This window comes from Rhinatrema bivittatum, chromosome 6, assembly GCF_901001135.1.
Source record: "Rhinatrema bivittatum chromosome 6, aRhiBiv1.1, whole genome shotgun sequence".
Classification (NCBI taxonomy): Eukaryota; Metazoa; Chordata; class Amphibia; order Gymnophiona; family Rhinatrematidae; genus Rhinatrema; species Rhinatrema bivittatum.
In genome coordinates this window covers 38,975,866-38,991,539 of record NC_042620.1, presented here as the reverse complement: position 1 = coordinate 38,991,539, position 15,674 = coordinate 38,975,866, and the positions used below count along the sequence as shown (strand labels likewise).

At 45.5% G+C, this 15,674-nt stretch overlaps 1 protein-coding gene across 1 annotated transcript in view; it reads left to right on the top strand.

The window, feature by feature from the left end:
- CFAP221 (cilia and flagella associated protein 221) overlaps positions 1-15,674 on the top strand; it is a 269,346-nt gene that overhangs the window by 228,866 nt on the left and 24,806 nt on the right. Inside the window, 1 exon segment of the mRNA XM_029605315.1 lies at positions 12,532-12,597. Coding sequence (XP_029461175.1) covers positions 12,532-12,597 — 66 coding nt within the window.

Genomic DNA, 15,674 nt, shown 5'->3' with positions numbered 1-15,674 from the left:
TGGGGAAAAGCTTAGGAAATCAGGCCTTGTGCAATACTTGTTAAATATACTTCCATGAAAAAGAATAAGAAAACGGGACTTCAGGTGATGCAGTGTTGCTAAGCAGATGCTAACCCCTTGAATTCCAGACCCCGAGCCTTTCATACCGGCCAAACCTCCTATTTTTTGGGGGCTCACATTTTTAGCAATGGCTGAGAAGACAACTAAGAAGTCCCTGCCAATGTTGTGGGGGGATCAAGTGGTGCGCGCTAAACATACCTGCAGGAAATCATCAATGGAAAAAGCGGCCTGCAGTTAGGAGGCTGCCTCTGATTAAGACAGCATGGCCGATGGTGCGTTTGTGAAAGTAGTGAAAGATGCCATCAAACAGCTTGGTGATAAGATCCATGCTAGCCTAGATGTGAAGCTGGAGTTGGTAGTCGATCGAATGTCGCGGGTTGTCTTGACGGTGGGGAAAGACGCAGCGTGGTTAGACAACATTACTGAACAGGTGGAGGAGATGGAAATGTCCCTTAACATCACGAGGCACAGATTAGAGGCCCTGGAGCACGCACATGTTAGAACGGTTGAGAAACAAGACGACCTGGAAAATCAGGATCAGCATAACAATCTGAGAATAATTAGAGTGCCAGAGAAAGTGGAAGGGGTTGATGCGGTAACCTTTTTTTTCAGCTTGGCTGCCAACATTGGTCAAGGCTGATTTTAAAAGGAGCAGAGTAGGGAGATCACGTGACGCTGTGAAGGAGAGCGGATGTAGCTCCTCTTCTCTGGCTCTCATCCCGCTTATCCAGCCTCATCCATCATATCCCAAACATCAAATTTGTACTTAAAATGTAGGAAAACAGTGGGGGACGCCGCTAGTGACATCTGTCTGCGAAATGTCAACTTGGACAGCGAGGAAAGACAAAGAAAAAGAAAAAGACAAGGGGCGGCCTACTGACATAGTGTCGGATGAGGAGCCGGGTATGCCTGATTCGCCTGTCCCTACCAACTGGGCAGACATAAAAGCTGCAGTAGTGGAGGCATTAGAGCCGGAATTTAAAAAGCTTTCCAACCAGTTAGGAGAACTGACTTCCTCTATTGCGGGCTATGAAGCCCGGTTTGGGGATATGGAACACAGAATTTCTGAAACGGAAGATGGCCTCCAAAATGCACAGGTGGAGCTGAAAGCACTGAAGAAAACAATGGCACTACACACAGACCGACTCGAAGACCTAGAGAACAGGGCCCGTAGATCGAACCTTAGATTCGTCGGGCTTCCAGAATCTCTGAATGAACGGGAGGCTCACCATTGCCCCAATGGCTTGAATCCTGGCTTACAAAAGAGTTAGCTCTGAATTTGGCGCGAGGACCCTTGCGGGTGGAGAGAGCGCATCGCCTTGGAATTAATAAACCTCAGCAGGAACGACTTAGAGTAGTGATTGCAAAAATTTTAAATTATGTGCATAAGGAGGAGATATTGCGTGCCGTACGGGGAGGTAAGACATTACATTATGATGGACATAAGATCCTTATTTTTCAGGATTTTTCAGCGGCTTTGTCGGCCCAGCGGCGAGCTCTCTCACCCTTGTGCACTCAACTGCATAACCTTGGTCACCGCGCGATGATTATATATCCGGCACGAGTTAGGGTCGTTACCCCCACCGGACCACGCTGGTTTACAAGCGTCGGAGAACTGCGGGAATATATCACCACACTTACCGCCTCTTTAGCAAGCACCCGAAAATCACCGGAAGCTCATAAAAACTGATTGCCACGTGTTCAAGATGGCCGCTGTAACTTCGCGGTCTGTTGGTTTCCCTGCGACCCACCGTTGCCAAGATCTCATGTAAGTGATAAACAGACATGCTGAGGTTGTCCTGGGCTTTCCTACCCACAGTTGACTTGTTGATGTGGCGTTTTTGGCACAACAAAATCCCGGAGTTTGTACCTGCTATCAGGCTCATTTACCAGGTACCTCAAGGGTCGGCTAGATTTCCGCTATACAAGGGACTATATGAATGCAAACATATTTCATCGGCATACTATGCCGGGCCAGGCTGAGTGCTCCTGCGGCCGGACTGAGAGATATTCATTGGGGAACGGAGGTGTATGGCGATTCACTCGTTTGAGAATGGCGGGGAATTACTGCATGAAGACATCACAATAGCTGCTTCACATCTGACTGAGTGACAAGCTGCCCGGATATGTGAGGAACCCGGCAGTTAGAGCAAACAGTTCTGGGGCTGAGTTCGGGTCATCTGGATCCTTGGTATATTGTGAGGTTCTCCCGCAGCCCCAGCACATGGACTGGTCACGGTGACAGACAAATAGTCACTAGCAATGTTTAATTCTTTATGATGTTGATGTAGTTTGCTATATTAATACTGGGGGGAATGGAATGCACAGGGTGGCCCTTTGCATAAAAAGCTTACATGTTAGATAGGTACTGTGGGGGGAAGGGGAACGTTTCTACTGTTCGGGTTAATTTTTAGTTATGGGAAGGCTGACGCAGATTTTGAGAGCCGCTCATATCGTTTTCTGCTATGGAATTTTATTCCAGCGTTCTAACCTCACTTATGATGCTCTTGGTCGGGAGTGTGAGAAAAAGGAAAAACAGACAGTTCAGGGAGAGCGTCAGTGGGGGGGATGGGGCTGGGGAAGGGGGGGGGAGCCGGTAGCGTATTGTAGTGATCTCCAGACTGGGGTTTGTACGGATTTGGGGGGGGGTTGGGAATACGCGGTTACGGGGAGAGGGAAAGGGGGGGGGCTCAGGGGGGGTGGGGGAGGGGAGGAGGGCGGAGGGCTGACCCTAGACGGCTAGTGGTTATGCTCCTCTTTTGGGTTGGGTTGGGTACTCAGTTCAGTAAGTTTGAAGGTTTAAGGGCTGGTGATACTATGTGGTCCAGGAGAAGGTTTATGCTGGGACGGCCTTCTCTTGTCTTCTTGTTACACTACTTTGTTGTGATCACGTTTTTTGTTCCAGAGAATGGCTAATACAGGGCCTAAGATCATCTCATGGAATGTCTGTGGTATCCATTCACCAGTTAAGAGATTTAAAATTTTACAGGCCCTAAAGCGCAGATCAGCGGATCTGGTGTTCCTCCAGGAAACCCACCTAACGGATGCAGAACATCCGAAACTGCGACAGGGCTGGGTGGGGGCGGTCCATTTTGCATCTGGGAATTCCAAGTCGGCGGGGGTGGCAATTCTAGTTCAGAAGAACCTCCCTTGGCGGGTATTAAATGAGATTAAGGACCCCAATGGTAGATATTTAATTGTCGAGGCGGAACTTCCTCAGACCCCTATTGTGGTATGTAGTGTATACGCCCCTAATACTCAGCAAGCAGTCTTCTATCACTCTCTGCCACAGGTGCTTCTTCCCTATCTTGACAAGAACTTGGCGGTAAGGGGGGATTTTAATGTATTAAGAGACCCGGCTTGGGATAGAATATCTGCTGGGCCAACCACCGCACAGTTCAGTAAACATTTGCAATCTCTCGAAGACACCATACATTTGGTGGACTCATGGAGGACACTCCATCCCTTCGAAAAGGGATTTTCCCATATTGCCAGAGCGCATGCGACCCAATCTCGGATTGATTACATCTATGTGAGCACGTCATACTTCTCGCAGGTTACAGAGGCAGGAATTGGGGATGTTCTTATTTCTGATCACGCGCCCATCTGGATAGAGTTGAAAGCTAATTCGGCGCAACCGAAGGGGCGACATTGGAGATATCCTTATTTCTTAGCACAGGATCCATCATTTCAGGCTTACATCAGGGAACGTTGGGAGGATTTTGCGACATTAAATGAGCAACATCTGGGGGATCCGGTCCTATTTTGGAACACAGCAAAGGTAGTATTACGGGGTGATATCATCTCATATGTAGCTCACAGGAGGAAGTCCATGGATAAAAGACTTCTACTCCTTAGTACTCAATTGCAAAAAGCTAAGCGGGTGTTGGTAGCTCACCCATCAGCGCATGGGCGTTCTATTTATATATCCTTGCAAACAGCAATTAATGCCCTGCTTCACCAGCAGGCAATGAAAAGTATTATTTATTATCGATATAAGTTATACCAGTTTGGTAATAAATCAGGGAAGATGCTGGCGAATCTGGTCCGCTTGGTTGGGGGTTCCAGACATGTCACAGCACTGCGCACAGCGAGAGGTCGGATAGTTAATAGCACCAGCGATATTTTAAACACTTTCCAAGAATACTATGCCGAGCTTTATCGCTCTGGTGGTTGGTCTCAGGATAAATGGGAAGAATTCTCTGCCCAGGTTAAGATTCCTTCGATGACTGTGGCGCAACAGTGGTGGCTGAATGAACCCATTCAGACGGAGGAAATTCGTAGAGTTATTCAGTAGGCGAAGACTTTAAAAACACCTGGCCCAGATGGGTATAGTTCTGAATTCTATCAATGCTTAGTGGAACCCCTGGTGGGCCTTCTTCCATTGGTATATACAAATTTGATACAAAGAGGTTCATTTCCTCCATTTGGTAATACCGCCCATGTGACATTAATCCCAAAACTGGGTAAGGACCCATTGGAACCGGCGGGGTACAGACCCATCTCCCTGCTGAATGTAGATCATAAGTTCCTGGCAAAAATTTTGGCAGACTGACTGGGCACAACTATACCTACGTTAATCCAACCAGGTCAGGTGGGTTTTGTTAAAAGAAGGTATGCCCTGACGAACATTAGGAGGGTGGCGGTGGCGATGGCCCTGTGTAAACGCACGGATATCCCCTTTTTGGTGGTCAGTCTAGACGCCGAAAAGGCATTTGACAGAGTTGAGTGGGGCCTGTTGTTTCATTTGCTCACTGAAATGGGATTTCAAGGCTTTTTCTTTCAGGCGATTCAGTTATTATATTCGGCTCCTCAAGCCCGTTTATTGGTAAATGGTGAGCTGTCCCCCCCCCTCTATCAGTGAGACGCAGCACTCGCCAGGGATGTCCTTTGTCCCTCTTGCTATTTTTGCGTACTGTAGAACCGCTGCTCTTGGCGTTGCAGGCGGCCCCTAATATTAGAGGACTGCAGTTTTATTCCCAGACCAAACGGGAGATATTTAAATATGCCGCTTTTGCGGATGATATTCTTGGTTTTCTCACGTCGCCGGAGAGGTCCCTTCCGGCTCTATTGGGCTTATTTCAAGCCTTTGGGGAATTCTCAGGTCTGAACATAAACTGGGATAAATCGGAAGCCTTAGGTTTCCCGTCCACTTTGGAGGAGAGGTGGACGGGGACCTTTCCCCTACGCTGGGCTGGCGCTGTGCTTAAATATTTGGGGGGTTTCTTATCTATAGACCTGACTTCCATATATTCCCTCAACATAACCCGTTTACTACACTTAACACGGGATAGACTGGATAACTGGCGGGAGCTCCCTTTGTCTCTCGGAGGGCGCATTAATCTCTTTAAGCTAATTATCTTGCCTAAATGGTTATATATACTGCAGAATTTTCCCTTTCAAATAGCTCGGAAGGATTTGGGGACTTTGGACACACTGTTACGTAAATTTTTATGGAAGGGTAAAAAGGCCCGCATCCCGTTGCGATGGCTACAATTAAAATGGGGTAAGGGGGGAATGGGGGTGCCAGATCTGCAACGATACGCCGTAGCAGCGAACCTACGATTAGTCAGGGACTGGATCTCAGGGGATTCCAATTTTATTGGGCGGCTAGAGGAACAAACACTGATGGAGCCGTTGGACATAATCTTTGTACTTATGTGCCCCAACAGGGATTTGGCTGAGACAGTTCGCCGAGACCCGCTCGTTGCACCTCTCCGCCACGCGTGGCGCTATTTAACACAGAAATTGGGAATCTCGGCGTATAGTGCGTTTTTCTTACCTATTATGGGGAACCCCCACTTTACACCTGGCTCTCAGTCCCATGTGTTTCGGGATTGGCGGACAGCTGGCATTACCATTTTGGGTCATTTGACGGATACCTCTGGGGTCCCCTTTTCCTTTGCGGAGCTTCAGTCTGAACATGGGTTGCCAGGTACTCACCTATTTGGGTACATGCAGCTCCGTCACTATTTTCATTCAATCCCGGCAACTTATAAGGTTCCAGCCCGCTCTGGAGCGTTTTTTTCAGCTAGGTAATCCGCGAGGACCATCCTTATCAGAATACTATCAAAGACTCAGTTGTGTTACCTCTAATGAGGCCTATAGGTGTGTGGCGGAGAAGTGGACTCGAGATGGGGGGTTCCAGGTACCAATTGGAGTAATTAAGGCCAGTATGACAATGTTGATGGGCACCACCAGTAATATGTATTATAGAGAGATGCAACTGAAATTGCTTTACCGAGCTTATGTAACCCCGCAAATTGCATTTCATGCGAAGTTGGTACAGGCTAGAGATGTGAATCGGAACTGATATCGGATCCGATTCTGGTTCCGATTCACATCTCTAGTACAGGCTGCGTCCTGTCCCAGATGCTCTTGTCCCTGCGGGACCATTTTCCATGCTTTTTGGAAATGTCCGGGAATCCAAGTATATTGGGGGAAAATTGTGAAGTATTTGCGGGGGTTGCTGGATGTGAATCTTCCCTTATCTCCATATATGATTCTATTTGACTGTATCCCCAGCACACTAGTTAGAGGGCCGGGTCTCCGCTGGTTTGTGAGGAAAGCCTTTGCAGTGGGAAAAAAGATTATTTTACTTAATTGGAGAGAGGCCACAAGTCCTTCCTTTTGGATGTGGCGGATCCATCTTCACCGCATGATGCAAATGGACAACGTGGATTCTAAGTCAAGTCCTCAACAACGTCGATGATTTCTCCAGGTGTGGAATGGATACGTACAAGCCCTACCGCATCGGGCTCGAAGTTTGATTCTTAATTGCTGACATGTTTTTGGCCATGCTTGTGCATCTACTCGTGACTTTATCAGCTCTGGACTATACTGAACAGACACTCGGGGTTGGGTTGGGGAGGGGGGGGGGGGAAGTACCTTGTTTGTTATATTGAGTTGTTAAAGGTTTTGGGGATATAGATGAAACCAGATGTCTCTAATACCTGATGTGCGGTTCCAAATTTTCTTCTTTAATAAAAATCGTTTCTACTAAAAGGAGCAGAGTAAAATTAGACCATGCATACCGTACATTGGCACAGATGCCTAAGACAAACGAAAGACTTAAGGCAGTTATAGTCCGAGTGCACAGTTTTATGGACAAATGCCAGCTTATGTAGTCAGGGTGGCAACAGAAAGAATTGTGCTACCAACGTGCATATATTTTCCTGTTCCAAGACTTTTCTGCGGAGGTTCAGAGGCATCGCGTGGTATTTGCGGAGGTCAAGAGGGAGCTGAGAAACCAAGGCCTGAAGTTCGCCATGCTTCACCTGGCGTGGCTGAGGGTGATTCATGGTGGCAAACCAGTGAACTGCGAGTTGCACAGGCAGAAGATAATGTTCCCAACGATACTGTGTAAAGCTGCTTGATGCCTCATATCCTTAACGTGGGCAGGGAATTTTTTCCCTCCCTTTCACTCTTTATCTATCTTTCTCTCTGAGCTTTCATGAGAGAGGGAGTTCACAGTTATTGTTCCTCCATGCCTTTTCTCAGTTTTATGATAGAGGTTTGGTTGTTATTTCTGTTTCTTTCACATATTCTAGCTCAGGGGGATGGGGGCAGAAGGGTGTGATGGTGAAAGTTTCTGGGGTGGTTCAGGGTGGAGATGGGGGAATTAGTGGAAGGGATATATGGTTTATCCCAAGACAAGCAGGATGTAGTCCTCACATATGGGTGACGTCATTGGACGGAGCCCTATCACAGAAAACTTTCTGTCAAAGTTTCTAGAAACTTTTGACTGGCACACTGAGTTCACTGAGCATGCCCAGCATGCCATTATCCCTCGAGCCACAGGGGGTCTCCCTTCAGTCTTCTTTTTTCTGTGCTGCAGTTAACTTTGCGGTTCTTCACACATTTTTTCCTCACGGAAAAAGTTTCAAAAAAATTCTCAAAACTTACCCCTGTTGCCAGAAGGCTGTTGACGGCTGCCCGGCCTTCAAAATTAGTTATAATAGCAACCGGGTTTAAAAAATACCCTAATTGCCCTTGTACAATGTCGATCACCGAAACCCAAGATGAGTATGTACTATGTTACTTCGTTTCCTCAATATGTCGAAATGACGGCTAAAGGCAGATGGGCCCATCTGGAGAAAATGGAAAGTCTATTCAAAATTCAGCTACTTCCATCGACCTCAACATTGATGCAGTCGTCACCAGCAGGAGCGGCTAAAAAAGTGGTAATTAAAACCAGGCGGCTTCTTGAAGGACTTTATGTTTCATACCTTGCAGGCATTTGTGAGAGAGGGATATTTTGTTCAAGAAATACGTACTTTATACAATGACCCTTGAGCATACATGATGGTAAATGGATATAAATCGGCAGAGTTTTCACTGGGTACGGGTATGAGACAGGGATGCCTGCTTTTACCCCTGTTATATATTTTATCCTTAGACCCACTACGTCAGCGCATTAGGAGTAATGCTTGAATCAAGGGGGTGCAATTTAAATTGACACAGTTTGCAGATGATATTTTGCTTCACATTGTGGACCCACAGCCTTCCCTCCAAGTCTTACTAGAGGAATTTTCCATATATGGTGGGCTGGCAGAGTTAAAACTAATCCTGGATAAATATGAAGTGCTGCCCATAGATGATCTGGTAAAGGCATTGAGTCTCTGAATCTTTTACCTATTTAGGTTATTGCGACTATTTCAAATAAACTTTCAAAATGTATTTGATGTATCAGAAACGATGCTGAGGAGCTAACAGGACTTCCCCCAGTCACTGGCCAGAAGGATAAACCTTTTTCAAATGATAATACTGCCTAAATGGCTGTATGTGTTTCAATATAAAAAAAGAGCCACAAACGATTCCTACGTTATATTCTCTTATCCAAAAGGAAATCGAAATTCCAAAATAATTTTTCAATATTATGCCAAAAAATTTAGGGGCCGATTTCACATTTTGCGCGTGTGGGGTACATTTGTGTGCGCTACCCAGTGCGCACAAATGTACACCTGATTTTATAACATACGCGTGCTGCCGCGCACATGTTATAAAATTCAGGGTCGGCGCACGCAAGGGGGTGCACACATGTACACCTTGCGCGTGCCGAGCCCAAGGGGAGCCCCGATGGCTTTCCCCGTTCCCTCCAAGGCCGCTCCAAAATCAGAGAGGCCTTGGAGGGAACTATTTTTTGGATCCTTCCCACCTTTCCCTCCCTTCCCCTATCTAAGCCACCCCCACGGCCCTATCTAAATTCCCCCCTACCTTGTTCGATGGAGTTACGCCTGCCAGAGAGGCCCCGATACAGGTCGCTGTGTCGGGGCACTCGGCCACGCCCCCGGACCACCCCCGTACCGCAGCCACGCCCCCGGACATGCCCACAGATCGCCCATTTTTGCAAGCCCTGGGACATACACGCATCCCGGGGCTTGCGCGCGCCGCCAAACCTATGCAAAATAGGCTCGGCGCACGGGGGGGGGGCGGGGGGTTTAAAGTGTTAGGCGCGTAACTTACGTGCCTAACCCTTTTAAAATCCGCCCCTTAGTGTTTTTTATTTGTTTTTCAATTTTTACTTTATATATATTTTTTTATATATACAAAAACTGCATCAGCAAGCCTGTCAACGTGTCTCAATATATTCTCAGAGACCGCCCAGACTACTCAATCATTTGCGGTTTTCTTAGTGCCAATTATACCATAATTGACACTAAGAAAATTATACCATAATTGACACTAAGAAAATCGCAAATGATTGAGTAGTCCAGGCAGTCTTTGAGAATATATTGAGGCACGTTGACAGGCTTGCTGATGCGGTTTATATATATATAAAAAAATATATAAAAATTAAAAATTGAAAAACAAATAAATAAAAAACACTCAATTTTTTGGCATAATTTTGAAAAATTATTTTGGAATTTCAGCTTCCTTTTGGATAAGATTGTATGTGTTTCAAACCATTTCTTGCTACTTAGCCAGACGAGACCTATATCAGCTGGAGGGGTTATTGCTAAAATACTTATGGAAGAGTGGAAAACCGAGCATGGCATTAGCAAAGTTCATGCATAAATGTGAGTGTGGGAGTTTGGGTTTGGCGGACCTAAAGCTTTATAATATTGCATGTAATTTGCAAAATGTTGCTGATTGGCTTCTGGATACGCAATTTTATACTCCGGTTCTTTTGGAGAATATTTTGTTTACCCCACTGAGGCTGGGATATATTTTACACTTGAAATTCTCTAGACTACCAACCTAATACAGGAAATGTCCACTAAAATTTGGAGTGGCCTATTTCTCAATTTTTGCCCATGATTGGAAATAAGGCCTTCCCACTAGGCCTGTTACAGCAAGTTTTTGCTGTATGGGCTTCTAAGGGGCTTAAGTTAATTGCGCAATTTTTGACATTTTATTATAAACTTGTTTCAAGCAATGCTGGAGGAATATAGTCTAAACAATAAACTTTTTCGATCATTTACAAACAAGGCATTACATTCAATCTCTGGGAGTGTGGGATTGGGGCAGTGAACAGAGATTACTTCTTTCACAGATTTTTGATGTGGATGATCCATCTGACTATTCAGTCTCCTATTTCTATACCACATTAAGTAAATTGAAACCGAAGATCAATTTCAGGAAAATTTTGGAGAAGTGGCAGTCAGAACTAGACTTAGAATTTTTGGAAACACAATATGAGAAGTGTTTTGGGAAGATAAAGTTTCTCACTAGTAATGTTGCCCTTCGTGAGGTCCAATATACATTTTTAATGAGGTATTATTATCCACAACAGATGGCACATCGACTGGGGATTGCTACCTCAGACATATATGTGTTAAATGTAAAATGTTGCCAGGCTCTTTAGGCCATCAGTTTTGGGCGTGTTCTAAGATCCAGACCTTTTGGTTATCTATCATACGCTATATAGATTAAGGTACTGGTCTTATCCTACCGCTACAGGCAAAAGTACTCCATGCATGTGTATGTTATAAAATAGCCTCCGCTTGCATACGTGTGCGCCCAGTTTTGCAAGTGGGCACGTACAGCCAAAGTCTTATATCTCTTGGCCCTGCCCTGAAATAAATCAAAAACATCAGATCAATATTTCCAGAGAACTGAGCCTCCAAAAAAAAATCTCCATTGCTTTCTATGGGAAACTGTTAGAAGCTGTTACAACTGTTAAGAATGCTGACCAGAGCTCCATTCCAAATGCCCCCACCCCACCCTTCCAGCACTGTGGGACAAAGCAACACAGGCAGAGACACAAAGACTTGGAAAATAATTGAAGCAGCAAGCAAAGGATGGCACAAAAAGACATTTCCAAAGAACGCACACCATCCCTACATTGCCCCCATACACATACACACACACACCTACAGACCCCTCACACCCACCCCTCTTTCACACGCACCCCTACACTCCAACACATACCCACACATGCTCCCATCACTCCTACACATCCCCTCTCACACCCCTCCTCCTCTCCACACACACACACACATTTCCACACACCCCCACATACATCCCCCCACATACATCCCCTCCACACATGCACATCCCCATACACACACCCCCACTCATTACACATACACTCACCCCCACCTGCTCCCAGCAAACCCCATTCCACATCTACATTCCCCCACAGAGACAGGGAAAATAAATGATGCAACTTCTCCATTCACCCACAAACACACACACACATACCCCCTATCTACATCCACACAGTGATAACCCTCAAAAACAAACCTAACAACTCCCCTTACACACACAACCCTGCCACACATTACCCTGCTCACACACAAATCCAACACACATCCATCCTCCAGCACACAACCCGACACCTATACACACCAATTTACAGCTCCTCCACAAATACATATACACCCATATCCCCAAGCACCTGCATATACACAGTCCCTCCAAACACATTCAATCCCCACTCACAAACAACCACACACACACTTCCTCATAACCACATCTGCTACCTATAAACACACAGCCATACCCAAAAAAACACACCCCAAAACCCCCATAAACACACAATCCCTCCAGAAACCCACAGAACCCCATATCCACCCAAAAACACACAACGCATACCCCACACATCCATTCCCCCAGAAACCCCCACACGCGCATTCTCTTATTACTACACCTTCTCATTCCCAAAAATACACCTCCATTGCTAGGACACAGACATCCCCAACACACACACACACACACTCCCATCCAAACGCGCACACATCTGACCGTGCACACCCCACCCATATCCCCCTCGTACACCCAATCCTCCTTTCACCCCAGACACATTCCCACGACAAACCCCTCCACAGCTGCATCCCACAGCCACACACGGTCCTTCTACAAGCATTCCCAAAGCCATGCGTTTACATGCTTTCCCTCCTTGTCTTTTTAGGTTCTGCCTCATGCCTGGTTCTGAAGCTCAATATGTAATATATGTATATATGTAATATAATGCAGGAGTATTGGAGGTTTCATAACACTAAAAGTTTTGTTTTTTATTTTCTGCAGTGACCTAAATGTTATGCGAAAGACTCCTTCCTTCATCACAGTCGCATCCTCTGATGCTACTACAAAGTAAAGCATGCATTTTATTTATTATTCTGTATGACTAAAAATGATTGTGGGAGCCCTCATTGGTAGATGAGAAACTATTTCTGTAAGAATGAAAAACATTTACCTTGTTTAAAATTTCTGTCTCTGTGAGAGTTAAAGCATTAACTGGCTACAGATTTAGTACACACACGTTATAATAAATGGGTAGTATGGCGTTATATTATATAGAACTGGAAATACTGTACACATGGGGGCAATAATCAAAAGGCAGGTACTTTTTACCTACAGGATTTGCCTTAACAATCAAAGCAAAATTTCTTGGATAAAGTAGTTGCAATATTTAAATCAGTTTTTCAAGCAGGGAAAAAAGTTCAAGGAAAATAATATGTATTCTTTCAAAACTGAGTAATGCACATATTTTTATGTACACTGAATCTGGGTCAGCTTTAGAATGTCCATTTATGCACATAATACCGTGGGTAAAAAAGTACTTTATCCACAGAAATGACTGATTATAAAATTGCCCACCCAATATTCGGGCAAACTTGCATGCATATAGCCTGTATGTGCATAAGTTTACCCAGAGTGGAGGTGTTCTGGGAGGTAGAGTTAGTGAAGGGTTTGGACCTGCTTGCATACTTTTGGATTTCCAAAAGTATGCATGTACATTTCCACAAAAATGTTCCGAATGGGTAGTTTTCATGGTGTAATTTTCTAAGCAAACATATTTGCAAGTGATGCATTATTCCATGGATAAGTCTCCTGTGGGAGGGGCCCAGGAGGACATGGTTAAGACTGCAGCGGTCACTGTTATCAGAAACATAAGATAGTTGGGTGGTTGGTGATCATGAACATTGTATGTTGACTTGCCTACCCTGTGCGAGGGTAGCAAATCTATCACAATACCTAGCCAGAATTTTACAAAGTGCTGGGGAGGAGTATACCACTGTGAAAAATGTTGGTACCAACAACCTATGGAAGAACTGCAGAGAGGTTCTGGAAGACAAATATAGTTGTTAGGAAAGAAATTGAAATCCAGCATTCTGTGAAATGCTATCTGTTCCACTTGCAGAGCCATAGAGACAAGCAGAGTTCCAGAGTCTCAATGCATGGATGAGGCACTAGTCCAGGGAGGAGAGGTTTAGATTCATAAGAAATTGGGGAACATTCTGTGGAAAGGGGAACTTTTTCCGTTGTGAAGGCCTTATAAGAATATAAGAAGTTGCCATATTGGTTAGATCGAGGTTCCAAGAAGCCCAGTATCCTGTTCTCAACAGTGACCAAACCAGGTTACAAGAACCTGGCAAGCACTCAAACATTAAATAGATCCTTGTTGTCACTCGTGATATGACTCCAACTGTTAAGTAGGACTCCCAAAGGCTTCCAGAAATTTGTTACAGTTCTATCACGATTGCATGTCGTATGGATAGACTTATTTGTTAAGGTCCTCAATTTCTGTGTTTCTTTTCTTTTTCTCATTTTCTCTTTCCTTTTTGACCTGTTGTTTTAGGCTTCATTTCCACAATTTTGTTGTTTCCCTATTCGTACTGGGCTGGGAGGGGTGGGAAGAACGGATGATTACATCTCCCTGTGGTGAATATGGTATCCATGTACTTTGATTATAGAATGTTTTGATTTTCTCTTTGTACAGGAACATAGTTTAACATTGTATTGTATTGTAAATGAAAACTCAATAAAATCTTTATGAAAAAAAAAACAGATCCTATGCTACTAATGCCGGTAATAAGCAGCGGCTATTATCCCAGGACAAGCAGGATAATAGTCCTCACATAAGGGTGACATCATCGATGGAGCCCTGGTACGGAAAAACTTCTGTCAAGTTTCTAGAAACTTTTGACTGGCACACTTTTGACTGGCACACTTAGGCCACTGAGCAGGCCCAGCATGCCATGATCCCTGCAGCCACAGGGGTCTCCCTTCAGTCTCTTTTTTTCCTCTGTGAGTTTTTCTCACAACATTTTCCTTACGAAAAATATAACTTTTCTGTCAGAAAATAACCTACTCGGGTCTCCCTTCGGCGTACCGTTCGGTGAGTACTTTTTGAATCAATTTTCAGTCGATTCCGGTTACCTCGTACCCGCAGCCACCAACCGTTACCCGACCTTCGTTCACCATGGCCAAAAAAAAATGTCCAAGTTGTCCCCGAACAATGTCAATAACAGACCCGCATAACATTTGGGTTCTCTGCCTGGGATCAGGCCATGATGTCCGCACACCCAGATGACACCGAAGGGCAGGCGTGTCCGTCTTGATAAAATGGAGGAACTTTTTAAAAAGGTAACTCCATCGTCATCTTCGACATCGTCACCGAAGAAACCTTCATCCTCTGTTGAAAAGCATCGAAGAAAGAAAAAGGTCGATGACCGTCCATCACCAACCCCATCTGGATCTTCAATAGCGCCTTCCTCGATATCCAGTAAAGACCATCGAGAGAAACGACGCCATCGTCACCAGTCTGACTCTGTTCCATCAGGAGAATCGGTTTCCGCATCGGCATCGAAGGACGTTGAGCCGATGACGAGGTGGGTCCGGGTATTAGAGCTGCCATGCCCCTCTATACCCGAGACACCGAGGCACTCTCCACCGGAATCGGTGTTAGAAACTGTGCCACCACATTCTGATGTAGAAGTGCCAGTAGTGCCAGTCTTGCCTTCTCCTGTGACAGTGGACCCAGTCCCAGTCTCCAGGGAAGAAGTGACTTCCATGGTTCAACAGGCAATTATCGAGGCTTTTCAGAAATTCCAGCCTCCATCGGTACCAGCACCAGTACAACCACTGGCACCGACACTGGAACCGTCAGTTTTTCAACCTCTTCTCAACAGACTTGATGCCTTAATCGGTGCCTTTCCAGCACCGGCACCAATTCCATCGATGAATCTTCCGATGCCGCCATCGACACCATCGATGCCAAAGCATCCACCGATGACCCATTCCAGGCTCATCAGAGGATGATGAAGGGTACTTGGATCCTTTTACCAGGGCCATTGGGCCTTCAGAAACCCCGCATACCATCGGTGCCTTCAGTGCCACGCCAGGGTTCATCGATACCTTCACAGCCAGGTCCATCGGGCGATGCC